Here is a 26,122-nt window from a genome sequence, read left to right on the forward strand (position 1 = left end):
ATTCTCTATTTTGGTTAGGCCAGGGTGTGACTAGGGTGGGCATTCTATGTTCTTTTTTCTATGTTTTTGTATTTCTTTGTTTTTTGGCTGGGTATGGTTCTCAATCAGGGACAGCTGTCTGTCGTTGTCTCTGATTGAGAACTATACTTAGGTAGCTCTTGCCCAAGTGGGTTTTGTGGGTAGTTGCGTTCTGTTTTGCACCTGACGGAGCTGTTTCGGTTGTTATTTTTGTTACTTTGTATTTAGGGTTCAGTTCTATTTAATAAATGACGAACCACGCTGCGCTTTGGTCCTCACCTTTCACCAACGGCCGTTACACCCCCATTGTTCACGGACACATTATTTCATTTCTGTTAGTCACATGTCTGTGGAACTTGTTCAGTTTATGTCTCAGTTGTTGAATCTTATGTTCATACAAATATCTACATATGTTTAGTTTGCTGTAAATAACAGTGGGAGGAAGTTTCTTTTTTTGCTGAGTTTATATTGGCAATGACAACTCAACTAAATTACAGTTTTTGCAATTCTCAATGTGGATAAAAACTCAATGAAGTTTTAAGCTACGGATACAAGCCAGCCCATTATTTATTAATCATTACATGAACTCATTACTTCCCCGGACATATAAAACACCAACATATAGGTGTTCAAAATGACAATAACTGCTGTGTTTGAGTCTGTGTGCTGTGCATGGCATGCCCTCTATATCTCAGGTACAGAAATCCAGGTACCATGGTTTAGCATTTTGCATCATCACATCGTCAGAGTTGTGGTTCCTTTCCAGGTGCATACACCCTGGGTATTTTCATAGAAAAATAATATAATTAATATAACTCATTAGAATGAATAGAATTCATTCTAGTTCTGTGGGTATGTCTACCTCCATCCCATTCCGTGCAGTGTTAGAGGTAGCAGGACCAGTAGATGATGTTGAACAGAATATAGGACCCAGGGAAGATGACCCGGGAATACTTGTCTATGGCGTGGGTGTCGATCCACATGCTGCTGTAAGCGCTGGAGCCCACGTGTCCTGTGATCTGGTCGTTCTCCTCAAAGTCCAGATGGACCATCATCCTTTGCTGCATTGCAGCGCCGTTCTCCATCGACTCACCGCCATAGTTCCCAGTGTTGTTGACATCATCCTCGCTGTAGCTACCCATCATGCCTGGGTGGGTCATGCCACAGGTGCAGGGCAGCTGCAGACAGACACTGGATTAGATACCGAGCTACAGTACCCACATTTGAAATCGAAAACTCCTTCCCAGAGCATCTTTTACAGGCTGAGGAACAGACTATTTGGATCCATGGAATGTTATAATGGCACTTACCCTTTCTCGTAGCTTTCTTTCCTTCCGTTCTTGCACCGTAGACAGGTAGTTCACTGCAGCATACTCTATCACCGATAAGAACACAAACACAAAACTGACCCAGAGGTAAATGTCCACAGCTTTGATGTAGGAAACCCTGGGCATGGAGGCGTTGACTCCAGTGATGATGGTGGACATGGTGAGCACCGTGGTGATACCTGGAGCACAGTACAACACACAACGTCTGATCAGAAAGGTTAAAACTTAGGGACACAGCAGGATATTCTACTGAAGGTAGAATATTAGAGGCTTTGTAATAATGAAACATGAGTACAGTCAAAGACAGAATCATAATAAGCTTCAAACAAAATCCTGAACTACTAAGGGCTAACTCACCCAGAGGAACCCTGGCCGGTACGGCCCGGCGGTCGATCCAGAAAGACACCCAGGACAACATGACCATCAGAGTGGCAGGGAAGTAGGTCTGCAGCAGGAAGAAGAAGATGTGGCGTCGTAGGGTGAAGTTGATGTACAGACGGTTGTACCACCCTGGAGAGAAGAGGATCAGATTATTACATATGTTTAGTTATATCCACTACCGTTCAAAAGTTTGGGTTCACTTAGAAATGTCCATGTTTTTGAAAGAAAAGCACATTTTTGTCCTTTAAAATAACATCAAATTGATCAGAAACACAGTGTAGACATTGTTAATGTTGTAAATGACTATTGTAGCTGGAAACAGCTGATTGTTTATGGAATATCTACATAGGCGTACAGAGGCCCATTATCAGCAACCATCACTCCTGTGTTCCAATGGCACGTTGTGTTAGCTAATCCAAGTTTATAGTGTACATTGCACTGCCTGCATTACATTAGCATTACAGAAACACAACCTTGATAAATCACAGTGAACAGCATGTGTTGTGTCAGTCTTCAGTGCCGTACCTGTGCTGCTGTAGAAGGATTTTTTGCTGGTGGTATGGAACTCCTGGATGAGGAACTGGGAGAGGGAGATCCTTTCGTCAGTACTCAGGGAATTGTTCCCTTTCTTCCAGTAGAGCATCAGGTCGTCATCCGTGTACGCATCTGATAAGAAAGAGACATGCTGTTCAGTGTTCACCACTTGAAACAAGTCTATAAATAGGTAAATTTGATTATGATTTGAATGTGACAGAAGAGAAAGAGTCAAAAGGGAAGTGACATCATTAGAGCAGAGACTCACAGCTCTCGATCTCCAAGGAGCAGGTCTGTGTGTCCAGAGGGAAGCGACTCAGGTCCATACTGCACATGGATGTCACCGTCACCCTGCATGAGAACAACAACACAGACAGTTGAGTATACCCAGATCTGTTTGTGCTTTTGCCAGCTCCATTGCAGTCATTGTAATTCATTGTCATGCCAAACATTGGCAAGGAGTTGACATTATAGCACAAACAGACTGGTACTCAGGCTAAGCTGAGTAGTCTATTGGTCAAGCAATACACAGAGCGAGTGGCGACCCGTCATTCAGGGCCCCATCTGTTTTGAGCCCCACCTGCATGTTATTTTTCCATTAATACGCAGTTTGCAAACAATGTAAAAAAAATGTTTTCAAAAATGTAATAAAGCCACATATAAACATGGTCTCTTATTTGCATTCCTGAGTAAGTCACCTCCAAAATGCAGGTGTTTCAGCTTAGCTCAGTGCCTTCTGTGGTGGTGGGGCAGGCGCGGAAATACGGAGCGTAGGGGTTGGTTATGTTCTCTAGTTGCGCCATGATTGGCTCAATGTTCTGTCACTCATTGGGACTGTACGTTGCCGCAAAATCTATGGGTAGAGCTCGAAAATTCAAGCCCCTTGGGTGCTGCCATAGATTTACATTAGAAGTGCCCATCCAAGGCTCAAGGTAATTGGCCAGAGATAAAATTACGTTAAATCAGGTTATATCTACCGTAGCTTTGATTGGACTGATCCTGTCAACATCATACTTTCAAAATCTTAGCTAGCAAGCTAGCGGTCATCATCATGAATCATGTCGACAATCTACTGGCAAATCCTTTTCATTCCTTCTCATACGAACAGAAATTATGAAGAGAAATTATAGATAAAACGTATCAGTGCTCATTGGCCATTACACAACAAGTTTGAAATCACGAATTCAACAATGAGTGGTTTGGAAGGAATCAGTGGCTAACTGCAAGCGTTGCAAAGGAATCACTAGCCTGCTATTCAGTGGAGTGGGTGTTGGGTCTAAGTCTGGGTTAAGGTCTCTTTTCCAAGCTTAAAATTATAAGCATTCAACACCATGGGCCATAAAAGGTTGAATACAATCCAGTGTGACTTCTGCCACATTCAAAACAACTGGAAACTCAGAACTGGTAAATCTCAGACTTCCGTGAGTTCAAGACAACTGGGAACTCTGGGAAAAAAAACACTCTCCGACTGGGAAAATACATTTTGAACGGTCATCCAACTCGGAATTCCAAGTCGGGAACTCTGGCCTCTTTCTAGAGCTATGACCTGTATGTCTTGTAAGTTGCTGCATAAATTATGTAATATGCCAGGGAGATATGTATACTGTAGCTAAGAAAGTAATACTAAGTGTATGTTGTGTAGTAAGCTGTTTGTAGCCCATGTGCCTCACCATAATAATTTGGTCCCTTTCCCCCTCATAATTTAGCCTACTGTTCTGACTTGGTGGTGCACATGTAGCATATAGCCTGTTTTACAGAAATGTAATCATCAAATATTGTAAGAGCTTTCATTGTCTGCTTATATGCCCCCTTTATTTATCCTACAGTTCTGACTTGGTATACAGGGAGAATACTATAAGAACAGCCCATGTTCTGAAATCTGTCTCTGTACATTTCAAAAGTGCTGAACAAATATTTATTTTGACAGGCAAAGCTTCAATACAAGGCTAAGATTGAATCATACTACACAGGCTCCGACGCTCGTTGGATGTGGCAGGGCTTGCAAACTATTACAGACTACAAAGGGAAGCACAGCCGCGAGCTGCCCAGTGACACAAGCCTACCAGACGAGCTAAATCACTTCTATGCTCGCTTCGAGGCAAGCAACACTGAGGCATGCATGAGAGCATCAGCTGTTCTGGACGACTGTGTGATCATGCTCTCCGTAGCCGATGTGAGTAAGACCTTTAAACAGGTCAACATACACAAGCCTGCAGGGCCAGATGGATTACCAGGACGTGTGCTCCGGGCATGTGCTGACCAACTGGCAGGTGTCTTCACTGACATTTTCAACATGTCCCTCATTGAGTCTGTAATACCAACATGCTTCAAGCAGACCACCATAGTCCCTGTGCCCAAGAACACAAAGGCAACCTGCCTAAATGACTACAGACCCGTAGCACTCACATTCGTAGCCATGAAGTGCTTTGAAAGGCTGGTAATGGCTCATATCAACACCATTATCCCAGAAACCCTAGACCCACTCCAATTTGCATACCGCCCAAATATATCCACAGATGATGCAATCTCTATTGCACTCCACACTGCCCTTTCCCACCTGGACAAAAGGAACACCTATGTGAGAATGCTGTTCATTGACTACAGCTCAACGTTCAACACTATAGTACCCTCAAAGCTCATCACCAAGCTAAGAAACCTGGGACTAACACCTCCCTCTGCAACTGGATCCTGAACTTCCTGACAGGCCGCCCCCAGGTGGTGAGGGTAGGTAGCAACACATCTGCCACGCTGATCCTCAACACTGGAGCTCCCCAGGGGTGCGTGCTCAATCCCCTCCTGTACTCCCTGTTCACCCACAACTGCATGGCCAGGCACGACTCCAACACCATCATTAAGTTTGCTGAAGACACAACAGTGGTAGGCCTGATCACCGACAACGACGAGACAGCCTATAGGGAGGAGGTCAGAGACCTGGCCGGGTGGTGCCAGAATAACAACCTATCCCTCAACGTAACCAAGACTAAGGAGATGATTGTGGACTACAGGAAAAGGAGCACCGAGCACGTCCCCATTCTCATCGACGGGGCTATAGTGGAGCAGGTTGAGAGCTTCAAATTCCTTGGTGTCCACAACAACAAACTAGATTGGTCCAAACACACCAAGACAGTCATGAAGAGGGCACGACAAAGCCTATTCCCCCTCAGGAAACTAAAAAGATTTGGCATGGGTTCTGAGATCCTCAAAAGGTTCTACAGCTGCAACATCGAGAGCATCCTGACCGGTTGCATCACTGCCTGGTACGGCAATTGCTCGGCCTCCGACCGCAAGGCACTTCAGAGGGTACTGCGTACGGTCCAGTACATCACTGGGGCCAAGCTGCCTGCCATCCAGGACCTCTACACCAGGCGGTGTCAGAGGAAGGCCCTAAAAATTGTCAAAGACCCCAGCCACCCCAGTCATACACTGTTCTCTCTACTACCACATGGCAAGCGGTACCGGAGTGCCAAGTCTAGGACAAAAAAGCTTCTCAACAGTTTTTACCCCCAAGCCATAAGCCTCCTGAACAGGAAAGCAAATGGTTACCCGGACTATTTGCATTGTGTGCCCCCAACCCCTCTTTTACGCTGCTACTACTCTCTGTTAATCTTATATTCATAGTCACTTTAACTATACATTCATGTACATACTACCTAAATTGGCCCGACCAACCAGTGCTCCCGCACATTGGCTAACCGTGCTATCTGCATTGTGTCCCACCACCCGCCAACCCCTCTTTTTACGCTTCTGCTACTCTCTGTTCATCATATATGCATAGTCACTTTAACCATATCTACATGTACATACTACCTCAATAAGCCTGACTAACATGTGTCTGTATATAGCCTTGCTACTCTTTTTTCAAATGTCTTTTTACTGTTGTTTTATTTCTTTACTTACTTACCTACCTACACACACACTTTTTTCCCCGCACCATTGGTTAGAGCCTGTAAGTAAGCATTTCACTGTAAGGTGAAATACACCTGTTGTATTCGGCGCACGTGACAAATAAACTTTGATTTGGTCTGTCCTAACTTGCTCATAATGTCTTAATCGGAATTAAGGATGGCCTCTTATCCGCTTGTCGTTCCCTTATGCCATTGTTTGTACATCTCAATTGTCAGTAGAAACCACATTTGTTCAAGCAAGTCAGCCATATCAGCTATGTTTTTTAAAAAGGCAGTAAATGAATCAACTGTTTCGCTGCTTCAACATTTTTTGGGAGAGTTTGCCCCAGAAAGATTGACATGCTAAAATCGCCACTGCACAGAGCAATGTAGTATAATACAATAATGGCAAAGAGAAATCAGTTGGGGATGTGGGTGAATATGTGTTGTGTATATTATTAACTGGGTGGTTCGAGCCGTGAATGCTGATTGGCTGACAGCCGTGGTATATCAGACCGTATACCACGGGTATGACAAAACATTTATTTTTACTGCTCTAATTATTTTGGTAACCAGTTCATAATAGCAATAAGGCTCCTCAGGGGTTTGTGGTATATTGCCAATATACCACGGCTAAGGCTGTATCCAGGCACTCCACTGTATCCAGGCACTCCACTCCATTGTGTTGTGCATAAGAACAGCCCTTAGCCGTGGTATTTGGCCATATACCACACCCCCTTGGGCCTTATTGTTTCACTATATTTCAGACAGATACACACAGAGTCAGGGGGATGAGTAAATTCAGGGATAAATAGATCAAAATAGCCAAGATAATCCAGCACAGTGTAGAAGAGACCCGTCGCTACACTGGATCCTCTGGGAGGAAGATCCACATACAGTAAACAGTTGGTTACTCTCCAAATCTGCTTCCTTATGGAACATAAATCTCTGGTTCCAGCCCTCCGAGAGATTAACCCTACTGATGAGCCTGCATGGTATCTATAGTAGAACACACACCACCCTGTCACTCCACAAGTCCAATACATCTGTAAGAACAGATACATTCTATAATACACCTCAAGGTTGGTATTTACAGATGGCCTATGTGTATACCAGGGCATAGTTCAAAGTCGCAAGACCAGAGTCTGTCTTGATGGCTATTTACACCATTATCTTAGCATGACGGTCAAGTGTTCATGACGCTACTTACTATCAGTGCCCACAGGTGTCAATAAGACTGTATGCAGTGTGTTCTGACTGCCAGCAGAGGGAGCTACTGACACAGACATCTTGATACTGGCTCTTGCTGCCAAGGCTCTCAAATGGACCAACTGTGGATTACAAATCTCTTGGCTCCAGCATTCTGATTACTCACCAAAATGACAAACTCAATCTCTGTCTGCAGATTTACTATACTTTACTGACAGTTTCTCATCACATCCATCATGTTGTCATGAGATACAAACTGCACGTCTTGGTTAAGAGATATAAATAGGCACTTGGCCAGGACCCTGATCCATAACAGCATCACAGCCTTTTTTAATTTGCAAATTGCTAATGGGTAAAAACAAAGCATGAAAGTGTTGAATTTAACCTGTCTCAGCTGGCACCTCTGTGATTTGCGTAATGAAATCACTTTTGAGGATAAATTGTCAGTTGGCAAAGACTAGTGTTTACAAACAGCACAAGCTTCTCTTCAGTTGATTCCATTCCAAAAAGTGATCAGACCTAGCTAGCTCATTCCACCCATCATTTGTAGGCTTTGTCTGGACTTATTTTACATAACAAGTTACTGTACCTACTAGAGTTCACAAGGGTATTTTGTGTGCCACAAAACTATCTAAGCCTCCTGATGCCTAGCTTTGATGGTGGATGAAGTGAGTTCTCCCCTTACTATGTAAAGAGCTTTGAGTACCTCAGTAGGGAGAAAGGCTCTATATACTGTAAATCCAATCCATTATTAAAATTAACACACATTTTCCAGTCTCAGGCAAGGTTACTCATCGTGCAAGTGTGGTTCACCAAACCCTTTCTATTATACCAGTATGCTTCAAAGTGATTGCCAGTGTCAACCATGTAGCAAAGAACAAAACCAATGTTCGACTCTGACCAGGTCAATTGGTACCTTAAGCTGTAGAGCACCTTGCCATCAGGGTAGACTCTCAGCATGACATTATCTGTGGTGGTGTCGTGTGTGAAAGACTTCTTGGAGTGGACAAAGAACAGGTCAGGCACCCAGATCTTCTTGACCAGGCGCCCGTCGAAGGTCATGCTCTTATTGGTGGTGCTGTGGAAAGAAAGGCGCTCATCTTTCCAGTAGTGCCTAATATACAGGGTCATGGTGAAGTCCTGAAACACAGAGCATGACAATGCTGCAATTTCAACAGAGCCATCACATATTAATAACCACAATGAATGGGATACACTATAAATGTCTTCTCCTCTTCTTTCCAATTCATCAAATTAAAGTATGGTTGATCTATGCATCTATGAAGGACAGCTTTATTTTACATTACAGCTTACAGAAAGTATAGAAACACTTACCATGTCAACTTCTGAAATTGTGTCCAGACTTTCTACCTGAACATCAACTCCAACTTGAACAGTGTGTCCTGCAAAGATACACAACTCAAATCCTAGCTTAATTAAAACAATAAACATAATGCATAAGTAAACAAAACCATTCAGATATGTTAATTGTAATGTAACTTGTTTCCATAAATAGCTTAAGTTGTTAATGGTTGGGGTAGATAAGTGTATACTTCATTTGTTTATTTAAGTCAGTCAAGCACCCAAGCTAACTGGCTAACATTGGCTAGCTTGCTAGCTACTTTACAGACACAAAGAAGTTCAGAAAACAGGTCACTCTGACCATTTAACTTGCCCTAGCAGAGCTGGTAAGACTTTTCATGTTATTAAGAGGGTTAGTGATTGTAACTGTGTTACTGGCAACAATTGAATTACGTTTTTAAACAATGTTTACTGGTACCTGTCATAACAACAGGCACGACATGTCGTTTGTAAATGTATCAATTATTCGTCACTCTGGCACTCTCAAACCAGAGTCTGGCACTCTCAAACCAGAGTGCTCTGAACTCGGAGTAGATTGCCAGAGTGAATTTACGAACACACCCTATTAACAGACAATACACACATATTCTCCCATGCCCTTATCACAGTCAACACACACATATTTGACATTTTATAGTAAAAATATAATGGAATATAACAGAATGAAATTGAAAGGATATTTCTTCCCAGACTGCAAAACGTGTGGAACCATGGTCATTTAAAAAAGGTGATATTTTGGAACAGGCCCCTTGCGCACATTTTTTGATAGTTCAATTGGCATGAGTAGATTCTTTATTTTTATTTGTATTGTTTTACAAAATTCTTAGTAGATCTAATCTCTCAATGTTCATCTCAAAGTGCACCAGATTAATGCATTTAGCTGTTAAAATTCTAATGTTCCTTCTTCTGGGGGAGGATGCCCCCAAACCTCCCTATCAGGGTTCCCCTCTGGCTTTGGGCTAAGCCCCCAATGTCGTCAAATCCTAGAAACGTCCCTGGGTAGGGATCACAAATCAACACAGAGAAAAACAGAAAAGTCAATAGCTTGCTAAGATTATCTCTCCATTGTTGTAACAATGTAATAAAAGCTGTCTCGATTACGTAGCTGTATTTAGGGGACATTTTTATCTAGACAATTCTATTTAAAACAATGAGTTTTTGCTCCATTAGTCCCTTCATCCAGTGCCCTGCAAAAAAAACACAATTAGGCCACGGTGTTCCAAAAAACCAACTCAGCCGTGCCAGACACAAACATATCTGGAGGCTCTCCAATATTTAGTGGTTGCATTTTATAATCCTTCCTGGGTTGAAATGTCATATTGCAGACAGCTCAAAGAGCTCATCTCCCTTAAAGGGATTTAAAAAGGAACCACTCATTTTGTTTGTGTATCCCATGAGGTAGCAATACAACATTTATTCATATCTCTTACATATACAGTCCCAGTCATTCAAGGGTTTTACTATTTTCTACATTGTAGAATAATAGTGAAGACATCACAACTATGAAATAACATATGGAATCATGTAGTAACCAAAAAAGTGATAAACAAATAAAAATATATTTGAGATTCTTCAAACTAGCCACCCTTTGCCTTGATGACAGCTTTGCATACTCTTGGCATTCTCTCAACCAGCTTCATGAGAGTTGCTTTTCCAACAGTCTGGAAGGAGATCCCACATACTGTATGCTGAGCACTTGTTGGCTGCTTTTCCTTCACTCTGTGGTCCAACTCATCCCAAACCCCCTGAATTATGATGAGATCGAGTGATTGTGGACGCCAGGTAATCTGATGCAGCACTCCATCACTCTCCTTGGTCACACAGCCCTTACACAGCCTGGAGGTGTGTTTTGGGTCAGTGTTGAAAAACAAATGATAGTCCCACTAAACGCAAACCAGATGGTATGGCGTATCGCTGCAGAATGCTGTGGTAGCCATGCTGGTTAAGTGTGCCTTGAATTCTAAATAAATCACACAGTGTCACCAGCAAAGCAACCCCACACCACCTCCTCCTTCATGCTTCACGGTGGGAACCACACATGCGGAGATCATCCGTTCACCTACTCTGCATCTTACAAAGACAAGGGGGTTGGAACCAAAAATCTCAAATTTGGACTGTAATCTGAGGTGCAGTTAAGTCTAATGAACTTATCCTCGGCAGCAGAGGTAACTCTGCATCTTCCTTTCCTGTGGCGGTCCTCACAAGAGCCAGTTTCATTATAGCGCTTGATGTTTTTTGCGACTGCACTTGAAGAAACTTTAAAAGTTGTTTACATGGACTGTTTTTGACATAATAGGGACTTGGTCTTTTACCAAATAGGGCTATCTTCTGTATACCACCCCAACCTTGTCACAACACAACTGATTGTCTCAAACGCATTAAGAAGGAAAGAAATTCCACAAATTAACTTGTAACAAGGCACACCTGTTAATTGAAATGCATTCCTGGTGACTACCTCATGAAGCTGGTTGAGAGAATGGCAAGAGTGTGCAAAGCTGCCATCAAGGCAAAGGGTGGCTAGTTTGAAGAATCTCAAATATATTTTTATTTGTTTATCACTTTTTTGGTTACTACATGATTCCATATGTGTTATTTCATAGTTTTTATGTCTTCACTATTATTCTACAATGTAGAAAATAGTAAAAATAAAGAGAAACCCTGGAATGAGTAGGTGTGTCCAAACGTTTGACTGGTACGTATAACCCAAATCAAATCAACGTTTATTGGTTGCGTACACAGTTTAGCAGGTGTTATTGTGGTGCAGCAAAATGCTTATGTTGCTTGCTCCTAACAATGCACTCAAATGCCAAACGGCTAAAATGTAAATATATATATTATTTTAAAGACATCAAGAACGGAAAGAAGAATCCAATTAACAACTCAAACAGCAGCGTAGCAGAATCAAAATGCAATTTATACAAATTTACACAAGCTAAACTAACAATGACATGTACAGTTCAAGTCGTAAGTTTACATACACTTAGGTTGGAGTCATTAAAACTCATTTTTCAAACACTCCACAAATTTCTTGTTAACAAACTATAGTTTTGGCAAGTCGTTTAGGACATCTACTTTGTGCGTGACACAAGTAATTCTCCCAACAATTATTTACAGACAGATTAGTTCAATTATAATTCACTGTATCACAATTCCAGTGGGTCAGAAGTTAACATACACTACGTTGACGATGCCTTTAAACAGCTTGGAAAATTCCAGAAAAAAATGTCATGGCTTTAGAAGCTTCTGATAGGCTAATTGACATCATTTGAGTAAATTGGAGGTGTACCTATGGATGTATTTCAAGGCCTACCTTAAAACTCAGTGCCTCTTTGCTTGACATCATGGGAAAACCAAAAGAAATCAGCCAAGACCTCAGAAAAAAAAACTGTAGACCTGTAGACAAGTCTGGTTCATCCTTGGAAGCAATTTCCAAATGCCTGAATACCACGTTCATCTGTACAAACAATAGTATGCAAGTATAAACACCATTGGACCACGTAGCCGTCATACCGCTCAGGAAGGAGACGCGTTCTGTCTCCTAGAGATGAACATACTTTGGTGCGAAATGTTGTGGCGGTGCTTTGCTGCAGGAGGGACTGGTGCACTTCACAAAATAGATGGCATCATGAGGGAGGAACATTATGTGGAAAAATTAAAGCAACATCTCAAGACATCAGTCAGGAAGTTAAAGCTTGGTCGCAAATGGGTCTTCCAAATGGATAATGACCCCAAGCATACTTCCGAAGTTGTGGCAAAATGGCTTAAGGACAACAAAGTCAAGGTATTGGAGTGGCCATCATAAAGCCCTGACCTCAATCCTATAGAAAAATTGTGGGCTGAACTGAAAAAGTGTGTGTGAGCATGGAGGCCTACAAACCTGACTCGGTTACAGCAGCTCTGTCAGGAGGAATGGGCCAAAATGGGAAGCTTGTGGAAGGCTACCCGTAACGTTTGACCCAAGTTGTTACGGCTCTCGTTGGTGGTAGGAAGAGTAGACCAAAGTGCAGCGTGGAAAGTGTTCATGATTCTTTTATTTTAAAAAACCACTCAAACAAAATAACAAAAGCAAAAACGAAAGCGCACAGTTCTGTCAGGCTAAGACACTAAACAGAAAACAAGATTCCAGGTCAGGTCAGGGCGTGGCTCAAGTTAAACTATTTAAAGACAATGCTACCAAATACTAATTGAGTGTATGTAAACGTTTGACTGTCACGCCCAGACCTTAGAGAGCCTTTTTATGTCTCTATTTGGTTTGGTCAGGTTGTGGTTTGGGTGGGCATTCTATGTTCTGTTTTCTATGTTTTTGTATTTCTAGGTTTTGGCCGGGTAAGGTTCTCAATCAGGGACAGCTGTCTAAGAAGTGGCTTTGGGGGTGACCAATGAGATATACCTGCTGGAGCGTGTGCTATGGGTGGGTGCTGCTAAAGTGACCAGTGAGCTGAGATAAGGTGGGGCTTTACCTAGCAGAGACTTGTAGATGACCTGGAGCCAGTGGTTTTGGCGATGAGTATGAAGCGAGGGCCAGCCAAAGAGAGTGTACAGGTCGCAGTGGTGGGTAGTATATGGGGCTTTGGTGACAAAACGGATGGCACTGTGGTAGACTGTATCTAATTTGTTGAGTAGAGTGTTGGAGTCTATTTTGTAAATGATATCGTCGAGGATCGGTAGGATGGTCAGTTTTACCAGGGTATGTTTGGCAGCATGAGTGAAGGATGCTTTGTTGCGAAATAGGAAGCCGATTCTAGATTTAATTTTGGATTGGAGATGTTTAATGTGAGTCTGCAAGGAGGGTCTAACCAGACACCTAGGTATTTGTAGTTGTCCACATATTCTAAGTCAGAACCGTCCAGAGTAGTGATGCTGGATGGGCGGGCAGATGCGGGCAGCGATCGATTGAAGAGCATGCATTTAGTTTTACTTGCATTTAAGAGCAGTTGGAGGCCACGGAAGGAGAGTTGAAGCTCATCTGGAATTTAGTTAACACAGTTTTCAACGAAGGGCCAGAAGTATACAGAATGGTGTCGTCTGCGTAGAGGTGGATCAAATAATCACCAGCAGCAAGAGTGACATCATTGATGTACACAGAGAAGAGAGTTGGCCCGAGAATTGAACACCGTGGCAACCCCATATAGATTGCCAGAAGTCTGGACAACAGGCCCTCCGATTTGACATACTGAACTCTATCAGAAAAGTAGTTGGTGAACCAGGCGAGGCAATCATTTGAGAAACCAAGGCTGTTGAGTCTGCCAGTAAGAATGTTGTGATTGACAGAGTCGAAAGCCCTAGCCAGGTCGATGAATACGGCTGCACAGTAATGTCTCTTATCGATGGAGGTTATGATATCGTTTAGTACCTTGAGCGTGACTGAGGTGCACCCATGACCAGCTCTGAAACCAGATTGCATAGCGGAGAAGGTACGGTGGGATTCGAAATGGTCGGTAATCTGTTTGTTAACTTGGCTTTCGAAGACCTTAGAAAGGCAGGGTAGAATAGATATAGGTCTGTAGCAGTTTGGGTCTAGACTGTCTCCCCCTTTGAAGAGGGGGATGGCCGCTGCAGCTTTCCAATCTATGGGAATCTCAGACGATACGAAAGAGAGGTTGAACAGGCTAGTAATAGGGGTTGCAACAATTTCAGCAGATCATTTTAGAAAGAGAGGGTCCAGATTGTGTGTATATGTGTATGTGCATGTGTGATAGCTTGTGTGAGTGAGTGTGCATCACATGGTAGACTTGAGTGTTCAACAGTCTGATGGGCTGGTAATAGAAGCTGTTTTTTAGTCTCTCGGTCTTGGCTTTGATGCACCTGTACTGTCCTTCTGTCGGACAGTAGCCGAGTAAATGGTCTGTGGCTCGGGTGACTGAGTTATATGATGATCTTCTTGGCCTTCCTTTGAAACCCAGTGCTGTAGATGTCCTGAAAGGCCGGCAGTGTGCCCCCAGTGATGCGTTGGGCAGACCGCACCACCCCTTGGAGAGCCCTAGCGGTTTTGGACCTTCTTCACCACACTATCTGTCGATTTATTCAGAGCCTGCTCTCTCTGCTGTCTCCTGTAGTCCACGATCAGCTTCTTCTTTTTTGTTGACGTTAAGGTAGAGGTTATTTTCCTTCCACCACTCCACCAGCGCTCTCACCTCCTCCTTGTAGACTGTCTCGTCATTGTTGTTAATCAGGCCTACCACTGTTGTGTCATCAGCAAACTTGATGATTGAGATGGAGACCTGCGTGGCCATACATGTAGGAGGGGGCTGAGCATGCACTCGTGTGGGGACCCCGTGTTGAGGATCAGCGCGGTTGAGGTTTTGTTGCCTACATTCAACATTCGCTTGTCAGGAAGTCCAGGACCCAGTTGCACAGGGAGGGGTTCAGACCCAGGGATCTGAGCTTAGTGATGAGCTTGGAGGGCACTATGGTATTGAAGGCTGAGCTGTAGTCGATAAACAGCATTCTTACATAGGTATTTCTCTTGTCCAGGTGGGATAGGGCAGTGTGTGATGGTGATTGTGTCGTCTGTTGGAGTGGTGTGAGAATCGAAGTTGGTCTGTGGTGTTGGGTAAGGTGGAGGTAATATGGTCTTTAATTAGCCTCTCAAAGCACGTCATGATGACAGAAGTGAGTGCTATGATAGTAATTTAATTCAGTTACATTCGATACAGGAACAATGGTGGATATCTTGAAGTAAGTGGGGACAACAGACTACGATATATGGAGCGATTGAATATGCCCATAAACACTTCAGCCAGCTGGACTGCACATTCTCTGTGGACGTGATATGGGATGCCGTCTGGGCCGGCAGCCTTGCGAGGCTTAACACGCTTTAATTACTTACTCACGTCGGCCATGGAGAACGGCTCGATGTTGTTTTCCTCGAATCCCTTTATAATCTGTGATTGTCTGGAGTCCTTGCCACATACGTCTCCTGTCTGAACCATTGAATTGAGACTCCACTTTGTCCCTGTACTGTTGTTTTGCCTCTTTGATTGCCTTACATAAGTTATAGCTGGTCTGTTTGTACACATCCGTTTTTACACATCCAAATCACCACATTTAACCAGTCACCTTGCCATGGTTAAATGTGGTGATTTGCGCTTTCAGTTTTGCATGAATGCTGCCATCTATCCACGTTTTTTGTAAAACAATCAAATAAATATAACTCTGCTTTAAGGGCCTACATACAATAAAACTAAAAATGTGGATGAGCCATTGTCTCTTAGTACAAAATGATGTGGCAATGTTATTGCATGCTCGGATGCAGATTCACACATTTTGATATATCAGATATATTGCATTTATATTGTTAATACATGGCTGAGTCAATATTCTGTAAAATACTTCATATCACAAGGAGCAATAGCACATCAACTATTCACTGGCTTTAAACGCCACAGAGGAATACACTACATGTGTAATGTCCAGAGTTGGGGTGTAACTGATTACATGTCAAAGATACAACAAATCAGTTACATGTAATCTGCTTACAAAAAACTGTAACTGTAATTAGTTACGTTACCAGCTAAAATATTGTAAATCAGATTACAGAAACTTTTGAAAAACTATATGATTACTTCTTGAATTACTTTTAGATTCTGAAAGGATGTTTCCGGAAAAAAATACATTATGACACCTTTTAGTTTTCTCAATGACATTCAATTCAGCATTGAAAAAAATGCTGCAAGTTTAAGTTTATTCCACCTGAGCGAGTCTGACCACAAGTCAGAGACCACTATGATGACACACTAAATGCGTTTGCTGGGTCATTTTTGTCTTCTTCTGGTGCCTTTTAAGAGGAAAGTAATCTAAAAGTAACTGAAATTAATCAGATTACATTACTGAGTTTGGGTAATCCAAAAGTTCAATTACAATTTTGGACAGTAATAACTGTAATGGATAACATTTAGAAAGTAACCTTCCCAACTCTGGTAATGTTTACGTCTGTTACGATTCGTTGTCTGTATAGATTATTCTAGAATCTTAATTATTTTGGAACTTAAATTGCAGCCCAATATATCCCCTTTTATCCCCTTTTGGGGTGGAAACATCCATATGTGGGCAATTCCATGGTAACGGAATAACACTGAGACTCTGGTTTTTCATCTTAAAATGTATGCAAAACAAAATCCATTGATTTCAAAGTTTAACAAACCATACAACTCTATGCACAAGGACTACTTTTAACAAGAAACTTTTTTTTATACCCAAATTACAAAATGACATATTGGTTTCCTTACCATGTAGGTAGTTTATGGACATGGTATGACAGCAACCCATGCTTTGGTTTTGTTTATCTGGCCACTGTTTCAAATGCTAACTAAGTCAATGGTATCTTTAACATTTTCACACTTCATATCCAAATCCTCTATAAGCAACATCATTGAGTTAACAATACTTTTTTAGCTACTTCAGGATGATTTGGACGAAAATTTTAATATAGGTACCATTGACTAGCATTGTATTTGTGCCACAAATGCAAAAAGGTTTGCATTTGAAACAGTGGACAACAAAACCAACGCATGCATTACAGTCATTCCTTGTCCATAGACTTGCCAGGCTACCCATACTCCTTGTTCTGGCCAAACACACTATGCCACGCTCAGAGATGTTCATTTATTCTCCGTAATGAGTCTGGATCTGGGTACCTCCTCGACTCTTCACTGAATGTGAACACATTCCTTATGATTGGTCGATTGGGCTGGTCCAGAAACTGATGAGTTGGACCAGATACAGAACACATGTGGGTAAAGCAGAGGTTTAAAAATGTTTCATTGACTTTGATACTCTGAGATGATCCACAAACGACTTCAATGATGGCAGTCTCAGACTAAAGTATGTAGCGAACGACAGAGCAGTGGAAGAATATGTCATTTTCTAATTTGGGTGGCATCCTATTTATTAATTTGGGTGAACTAGCCCTGTAACATTGAGGGGGGAACCCATCTAGTGGTCAGAACCTGGTAATATCAGGATGTAGGATGGGACATAAACCTAACAATTTCTCTGAACAGGGGAAAAACAACATCACCAAATTCACTGGGAACACATTACATAGGATGAAGAAACAATACTCTGAGCCGCAGCTCCATACTACTTGTCAGACATAGAGAACTGATACTATATACTCGTTCGGTGGGATTGGTGTCAGGTGTGAAGGGTCTGTGGGAGGCTTTTGACCATTGCTTTGGATTCCTCATGTCTAACTCATTGTTCGAATTAGATAATAGATAATAGACAGTGAGTAGCAGCAGTGTACAAAACAAATGGGGGGGTACAATGTAATAGTCCGGTGGCCAATTGATTAATTGTTCAGCAGTCTTTTGGCTTGGGGGTAGAAGAAGAAGAAGCTGTTAAGGAGACTTTCGGTCCTTGACTTGGAGCTCCGGTACCACTTGCCGTGCGGTAGCAGAGAGAACAGTCTATGACTAGGGTGACTGGAGTCTCTGACACTTTTATGTGCTTTCCTCTGACACTGCCTATTATATAGGTCCTGGATTGCAGGAAACTTGGCAAGTGATGTACTGGGCCGTACGCACTACCCTCTGTAGTGACTTACGGTCAGATGCCGAGCAGTTGCCACACCAGGCCGTGATGCAACCAGTCAGGATGCTCTTGATGGTGCAGCTGTAGAACTTTTTGAGGATCTGAGGACCCATGCCAAATCTTTTCAGTCTCCTGAGGGGGAAAAGGTTTTGTCGTGCCCTCATCACGACTGTTTTGGTGTGTTTGGACCACGATAGATCATTGGTGATGTGGACACCAAGAAACTTGAAACACTTGACCCGCTCCACTACAGCCCCGTTGATGTTAATGGGGGCCTGTTCGGCCCTCCTTTCCATGTAGTCCACGATCAGCTCCTTTGTCTTGCTCACATTGAGGGAGAGGCTGTTGTCCTGGCACCACACTGCCAGTTCTCTGACCTCCTCCCTATAGGCTTCCTCATCGTTGTTGGTGATCAGGCCTACCACTGTTGTGTCATCAGCAAACTTAATGATGGCGTTGGAGTCGTGTTTGGCCACGTAGTTCTGGGTGAACAGGGAGTACAGGAGGGGACTAAGTACACACCCCTGAGAGGTCCCAGTGTTGAGGATCAGCGTGGCAGACGTGTTGTTGCCTACCTTTACCACCTCGGTGCGGACGTCAGGAAGTCCAGAATCCAGTTGCAGAGGGAGGTGTTTAGTCCCAGGTTCATTAGCTTAGTGATGAGCTTCATGGGCACTATGGTGTTGAACGCTGAGCTGTAGTCCATGAACAGCCTTCTCACATAAGTGTTCCTTTTGTCCAGGTGGGAAAGGGCAGCGTGGAGTGCGATTGAGATTGCGTCATCTGTGGATCTGTTGGGGCTGTATGCGAATTGGAGTGGGTCTAGGGTATCCGGGAGGATGCTGTTGATGTGCGCCATGACCAGCCTTTCAAAGCAAGGAAGTGAAGGCAGGTTACCTTCGCTTCCTTGAGCACAGGGACTATGGTGGTCTGCTTGAAACATGTAGGTATTACAGACTCAGTCACGGAGAGGTTTAAAATGTCAGTGAAGACACTTGCCAGTTGGTCCATGCATGCTTTGAGGCTTTGTGAATGTTGACCTGTTTAAAGGTCCTGCTCACATCGGCTACCGATATTTCAACAAAATAATGTTCTGTTTCTAACAACAGAAACCATTTCAGAACAATCTGAGTTGGTGGGTGTTGAAATCCTCTTTCTTGTGCTTTTTGAGATGGAACGACCCATATGTGTACTTCCGCTTCTAATGTATCTGCTTCCCATGGGGCCCTTGGGAAGGGCCCGTAAGTAAGCATTTCACTGTTAGTCTATACCTGTTGTTTACAAAGCATGTGACAAATAAAAATGGATTTGATGGATTTCCTGAGTTCCCGAGAACAGGCCAAATCTTAACTTGAGTAATGACAGTTGGAATTTTCCAATGCATGACTTAACGATGAGTCATGATTAAGTCATTATTATACTTTTTAAAATTAAACCTTTATTTAGCTAAAGGTCAGTTAAGGTCAGTTAAGAACAAATTCTTATTTAAAATTCTTATTTGACGTCCTACCCCGGACGACACTGGGGACTCCCAATCAAGGTTGGATATGATACAGCCTGGATTTGAACCAGGTACTGCAGTGACACCTCTTGCACTGAGATGCAGTGTTTTAGACCACTGCGCCACTCGGGAGTCCAAAAATAAGAGTTGTCATCAGATATCAGAGAACTCTAGAATTTTACCAATAATGATCATTATAATTTGTACGTCACACAGTAAAGCACAGTTAAAAAATCTCACCTCCAAAGCCAGGCCTCATTGTGAAGTCGTGGTCATTTATGCTTAAGAGCTGCTCTGACTTTGTCATGGTGGTTTTGGTCATATCTGGACTTCTTCTCAGTATAGGGCTGTGAGGAGTGGAGAAACATGATCAATAAAACAATCAATATTTAAAATGACACTTCTTGTCATTGTCTCTGAACCTCTATAGCATACTGACTAGTCCCAGATTTGTTTGTGCTCTTGCCAATTCCATTACTGTCATTGTCAAACCAAACATGATTAGCATGACAATGAGTGACGAGAAGTTGGCATGAATGCACAAACAGACTGGTACTCCGCCTATATCAAGACCACTTATCCTATGGAATGGAGCCATACACAGACACACACATCACGTGTCTAGCCTCCCCCCATTGTCATCAGAAGTTAAGCTATAAGCTTATCAGGATGTTCATAGAATTCCGATCATATTCATGAGGATTAATTCATTAGGGTAGTCTTTTTTCATATAAATTTGGAGCTATGCATCACAGGGCATATGAATTTGCCCTGACCTTGCAGATACTAAGGAAAAGGCTAGATTGCACAAGGTTTAGCTAGTTGCTTCAAAGCCAACTATTTTATACTATGAGTATACTTTAACAAAAGCTGTGATCTTAGCCCTATTCGCCAGGGACTAGTATTACTATAGAACGTTGGTTATGTCTTTATTATCCCAGTATGTCCATTTTTACAGTAGATGAGTCGGACGGGATTTGTTTTACCAAACTGCCCCGGTAATAAAACAAAATTCTCATTCAAAATTGACCGTTGTGACGGAGCCTCGGAATAGCCTAATATTGGCCTATTGGTCTTCAGTTCAGAGAAAGTCTAAATAATAATACATATCAATAAGAACCATGAACTATAACCTTTGCAGACATTTCATTAACTGACATATTTGGCAATTTATGAATTCATTGGCACAATAGCATCCATTTTTTTTAAAGGACGTATGGCACTAGGAAAGTTGATATGTGACAAAACAGATCATTCATCTGTAGGCTACATACATAGCACTTTGTTTTAGGCATACATTCCCCCCCCCATGTTCTTACCCATGGTTGCAGCACCTGTTAAACTCTGTACAGTCGTGGCCAAAAGTTTAGAGAATGACACAAATATTAATTTCCACAAAGTTTGCTGCTTTAGATATTATCTTTAGATATTTATGTCAGATGTTACTATGGAATACTGAAGTATAATTACAAGCATTTCATAAGTGTCAAAGGCTTTTATTGACAATTACATTAAGTTGATGCAAAGAGTCAATATTTGCAGTGTTGACCCTTCTTTTTCAAGACCTCTGCAATCTGCCCTGGCATGCTGTCAATTAACTTATGGGCCACATCCTGACTGATGGCAGCCCATTCTTGCATAATCAATGCTTGGAGTTTGTCAGAATTTGTGGGTTTTTGTTTGTCCACCCGCCTCTTGAGGATTGACCACAAATTCTCAATGGGATTAAGGTCTGGGGAGTTTCCTGGCCATGGACCCAACATATCAATGTTTTGTTTCCCAAGCAACTTAGTTATAACTTTTGCCTTATGGCAAGGTGCTCCATCATGCTGGAAAAGGCATTGTTCGTCACCAAACTGTTCCTGGATGGTTGGGAGAAGTTGTTCTCGGAGGATGTGTTGGTACCATTCTTTATTCATGGCTGTGTTCTTAGCCAAAATTGTGAGTGAGCCCACTCCCTTGGCTGAGAAGCAACCCCACACATGAATGGTCTCAGGATGCTTTATTGTTGGCATGACACAGGACTGATGGTAGCGTTCACCTTGTCTACTCCGGGCGAGCATTTTTACGGATGCCCCAAACAATCGGGAAGGGGATTCATCAGAGAAAATGACTTTACCACAGTCCTCAGCAGTCCAATCCCTGTACCTTTTGCAGAATATCAGTCTGTCCCTGATGTTTTTCCTGGAGAGAAGTGGCTTCTTTGCTGCCCTTCTTGACACCAGGCCATCCTCCAAAGGTAGACGGTCCTGGCGCTTGCTGGAATTTCTTGGGCGCCCTCAAGCCTTCTTCACAACAATTGAACCTCTCTCCTTGAAGTTCTTGATGATCCGATAAATGGTTGATTTAGGTGCACTCTTACTGGCAGCAATATTCTTGCCTGTGAAGCCCTTTTTGTGCAAAGCAATGATGACTGCACGTGTTTCCTTGCAGGTAACCATGGCTGACAGAGGAAGAACAATGATTCCAAGCACCACCCTCCTTTTGAAGGTTCCAGTCTGTTATTCGAACTCAATCAGCATGACAGAGTGATCTCCAGCCTTGTCATCGCCAACACTCACACCTGTGTTAACGAGAGAATCACTGACATGATGTCAGCTGGTCCTTTTGTGGCAGGGCAGAAATGCAGTGGAAATGTTTTTGGGGGATTCAGTTCATTTGCATGGCAAAGAGGGACTTTACAATGAATTTGCAATTCATCTGATCACTCTTCATAACATTCGGGAGTATATGCAAATTGCCTTCATACAAACTGAGGCAGCAGACTTTGTGAAAATTAATATTTGTGTCATTCTCAAAACTTTTGGCCACGACTGTAATATCCCTCAAAACACAGGGATGATAATTCACACGGGATAAGTATTATCAGAGGACCTGGGATATTGCCGAGAAACAGTAGGTTTTTAGTGCTAGGATAATAACCTTTCTTTCTGCCAAGTAAAAATGACTGGCATGACAAATTCAGACGGAACTAAAAAGACGGATGTGATGATTTGTGCTCGTGCACATAATTACATTACCAGAGGTTCCCCATGAAATCTAATCCCATCCAAATAGTTATTTACTTATTTAAAGCCCTAAGTAAATAATCATATGGTAATAGTTGCTTTGTTCCCCTAAATCAGATCCTCTCGACTATACTCTGTCTGTAACATTGTATTTAGATGAAGGATTCTTACCTGCTAACTTTTTGACGTCCTTGTACAGTCGATGGTACTTCTCGTTTGAATCTATAAGAAAAACAAGAAAAATTAGATGTAAAGGAGACTGCATTCAACATCATAGACTATTCCAACAGCTCATCAAAAGAGTTTGTCAGAAGGCCCCTGTTCATCTTTAAAAAATAACAACAATCAATTTGCAATAGCATTCGTCCACTTGTTGGTAGTATTGTAGAACAGAGTATTGCTTAAAGCATTGCTTGAAAGTGGGAAGTACAGTATGATAGGGCCCTGGTCAAAAGTAGTGCACTATATGATTGATTCTACAAAAAGTGGTGCAAATTGGGGGTTGGTTATTCTAATTTTTGAAGCGCACATCTCTTCCAATTTACAGTATGTCAGACAGATCTACTCCTCACACACTTTGTTTGTATTGCATATTTGAAAATAGTGTCCTAAATTGCTTGTTAGGCACTAAATTTGTCACTACCGAAACGTAGTGAAAAAGTTGCAGTAAAGGGAGAACCATGCACAGTAGTGATCAGATTCACTTTATAAATCGTATTTGTATACAACATTTACTAAATAGTTCAAACATGATTTTTAACTGGATTTTAAAAACCTTGACTTTCTCTCAGCACCAGACTCATTGGGAGGGAGACTAGAGCAGACCCAGAAGTTCTGACACACATTTGAGCACCCCAGGACGGTCCATTTACTTTGTGCTGTTATAATGTATGCTAATGTGATTCCATTGGGGCAGCTCCCCCCTCATAGTAAATAGCTGGCAAAACAATCCAAGCAATGTTCGCACGGCCTATGCGCCCACGGAGGCGGAGCTGCTGCTGCCGGCAGTCACTGAGGTTGCAAAGCAGTAAGTACCTGAACAGCTTGTTTTTAACAAAATATTTTTTAAACAGGATAATGTACATATTTACCACACTTTTATGATAATTTAAAACATAATCCATTTATCTTATTAAAAAAAAAGAAACTTGAGTAAAGTTATGTAATACAGTAATAGTACAGTACAGTAGAGTACAGTAGAGTAGGGTACAGTAGGGTACAGTACGATGCAAAAAAGTACAGGACAGTACATTAAAGACATCTATTTTTGGTCCAAAAATGTCAACGTTTGGGCTCTTTATATTTCTATGCTGTCAATTGTTTTGGTTGTGACCATTTCGGTTTGGACAATTTAGACGTATTTATTTTTATTTTTTTACCCCCTTTTCATGGTATCCAATTGGTAGTTACAGTCCTGTCCCATTGCTGCAACTCCCGTAGGAGAGGCAAAGGTCGAGAGCCGTGCGTCGTCCTAAACACAACCCAGTCAAGCCACACTGCTTCTTGACACAACGCCCACTTAACCCAGAAGCCAGCCGTGTCAGAGGAAGCAATGTACACCTGGCGACCGTGTCAGTGTGCATTGCGCCCGGCCTGCCACAGGAGTCGCAAGTGTGCAATGAGACAGAAACATCCCTGCCGGCCAAAACCTCCCCTAGCCCGGACGAAGCTGGGCCAATTGTGTGCCGCCCCATGGGTCTATTTAAAGATCTGCACCTTTTTTTCAATTTTCGCCTAAAATTACATACCCAAATCTAACTGCCTGTAGCTCAGGCCCTGAAGCAAGGATATGCATATTCTTGGTACCATTTGAAAGGAAACACTTTGAAGTTTGTGGAAATGCGAAAGGAATGTAGGAGAATAACGCAATAGATCTGGTAAAAGATAATACAAAGAAAAAACCAACCGTTACTTTGTATTTTTTGTACCATCATATTTGAAATGCAAGAGAAAGGCCATAATGTATTATTCCAGCCCAGGTGCAATGTGGATTTTGACCACTAGATGGCAGCAGTGTATGTGAAAAGTTTGAGACTGATCCAATGAACCATTGCATTTATGTTCAAAATTTTGTATCAAGACTGCCCAAATATGCCTAATTTGTTTATTAATAACTTTTCATGTTCAAAATTGTGCACTCTCCTCAAACAATAGCATGGCATTATTTCACTGTAATAGCTACTGTAAATTGAACAGTGCAGTTAGATTAACAAGAATTTAAGCTTTCTGCCAATATCAGATATGTCTATGTCATGTGAAATGTTCTTGTTATTTACAACCTCATGCTAATTGCATTAGCCTATGCTAGCTCAACCGCCCCGTGGAAGGGACACTGATCCCGAAGAAGTTCATGAATCCCTATAGCTAGCATTTGGCTGGCTAGCTTTAATTTGGACAGATCCCAGCCAAACCATATATTTTTACATTGGAGTCATTTAGAAAACTGTAACGGTTTTCTTGATGAGAAGGAGAGTCGGACCAAAATGCGGCGTGTCTATTGCAATCCATGTTTAATGAAGTGACACACTAAACACAAACACTACCAAAACAATAAACTTAACGAAAACCGAAACAGCCTATACTTGTGTAACCTAACACAGAACAATGACATCAGGATACTAAGGACAATCACCCACGACAAACTCAAAGAATATGGCTGCCTAAATATGGTTCCCAATCAGAGACAACGATAAACACCTGCCTCTGATTGAGAACCACTTCAGACAGCCATAGACTTAGCTAGAACACCCCACTAGCTACAATCCCCATACATACACACCACATACAAAAACCCATGCCACACCCTGGCCTGACCAAATAAATAAAGATAAACACAAAATACTTTGACCAGGGTGTGACAGAACCCCCCCCCCTAAGGTGCGGACTCCCGAACGCACCTCAAAACAATAGGGAGGGTCCGGGTGGGCGTCTGTCCATGGTGGCGGCTCCGGCGCGGGACGTGGACCCCACTCAATCAATGTCTTAGTCCCTTCTCCTCGCGTCCCTGGATAGTCCACCCTCGCCGCCGACCATGGCCTAGTAGTCCTCACCCAGAACCCCACTGGACTGAGGAGCAGATCGGGACTGAGGGGCAGCTCGGGACTGAGGCAGCTCGGAACTGAGGGGAAGCTCAGGAGTGAGAGGAAGCTCAGGCAGGTTGATGAATCTACCAGAGTCTGGTCGACTGGCAGATCTGGAAGAGTCTGGTCGACTGGCAGATCTGGAAGAGTCTGGTCGACTGGCAGATCTGGAAGAGTCTGGTCGACTGGCAGATCTGGAAGAGTCTGGTCGACTGGCAGATCTGGAAGAGTCTGGTCGACTGGCAGATCTGGAAGAGTCTGGTCGACTGGCAGATCTGGAAGA

The 26,122-nt window shown here is 42.6% G+C and overlaps 1 protein-coding gene across 1 annotated transcript in view; it reads right to left on the bottom strand.

Moving 5' to 3' along the window:
- Positions 1 to 215: 215 nt before the first annotated feature.
- The window catches only part of LOC110529498 (gamma-aminobutyric acid receptor subunit rho-1), a 34,299-nt gene continuing 8,392 nt past the window's right edge, over positions 216 to 26,122 (bottom strand). Inside the window, exons 2-10 of the mRNA XM_021611735.2 lie at positions 22,931 to 22,981; positions 19,992 to 20,098; positions 8,690 to 8,757; positions 8,271 to 8,494; positions 2,530 to 2,612; positions 2,253 to 2,393; positions 1,704 to 1,856; positions 1,329 to 1,525; positions 216 to 1,196 (exon numbers count right to left, since the gene is read on the bottom strand). Of these exons, the coding sequence (XP_021467410.1) occupies positions 903 to 1,196; positions 1,329 to 1,525; positions 1,704 to 1,856; positions 2,253 to 2,393; positions 2,530 to 2,612; positions 8,271 to 8,494; positions 8,690 to 8,757; positions 19,992 to 20,098; positions 22,931 to 22,981 (1,318 nt within the window). The 3' untranslated portion in view covers positions 216 to 902. The remainder of the gene's footprint in view (positions 1,197 to 1,328; positions 1,526 to 1,703; positions 1,857 to 2,252; positions 2,394 to 2,529; positions 2,613 to 8,270; positions 8,495 to 8,689; positions 8,758 to 19,991; positions 20,099 to 22,930; positions 22,982 to 26,122) is intronic.

Source organism: Oncorhynchus mykiss, chromosome 8, assembly GCF_013265735.2.
Source record: "Oncorhynchus mykiss isolate Arlee chromosome 8, USDA_OmykA_1.1, whole genome shotgun sequence".
NCBI classification, from domain to species: Eukaryota; Metazoa; Chordata; class Actinopteri; order Salmoniformes; family Salmonidae; genus Oncorhynchus; species Oncorhynchus mykiss.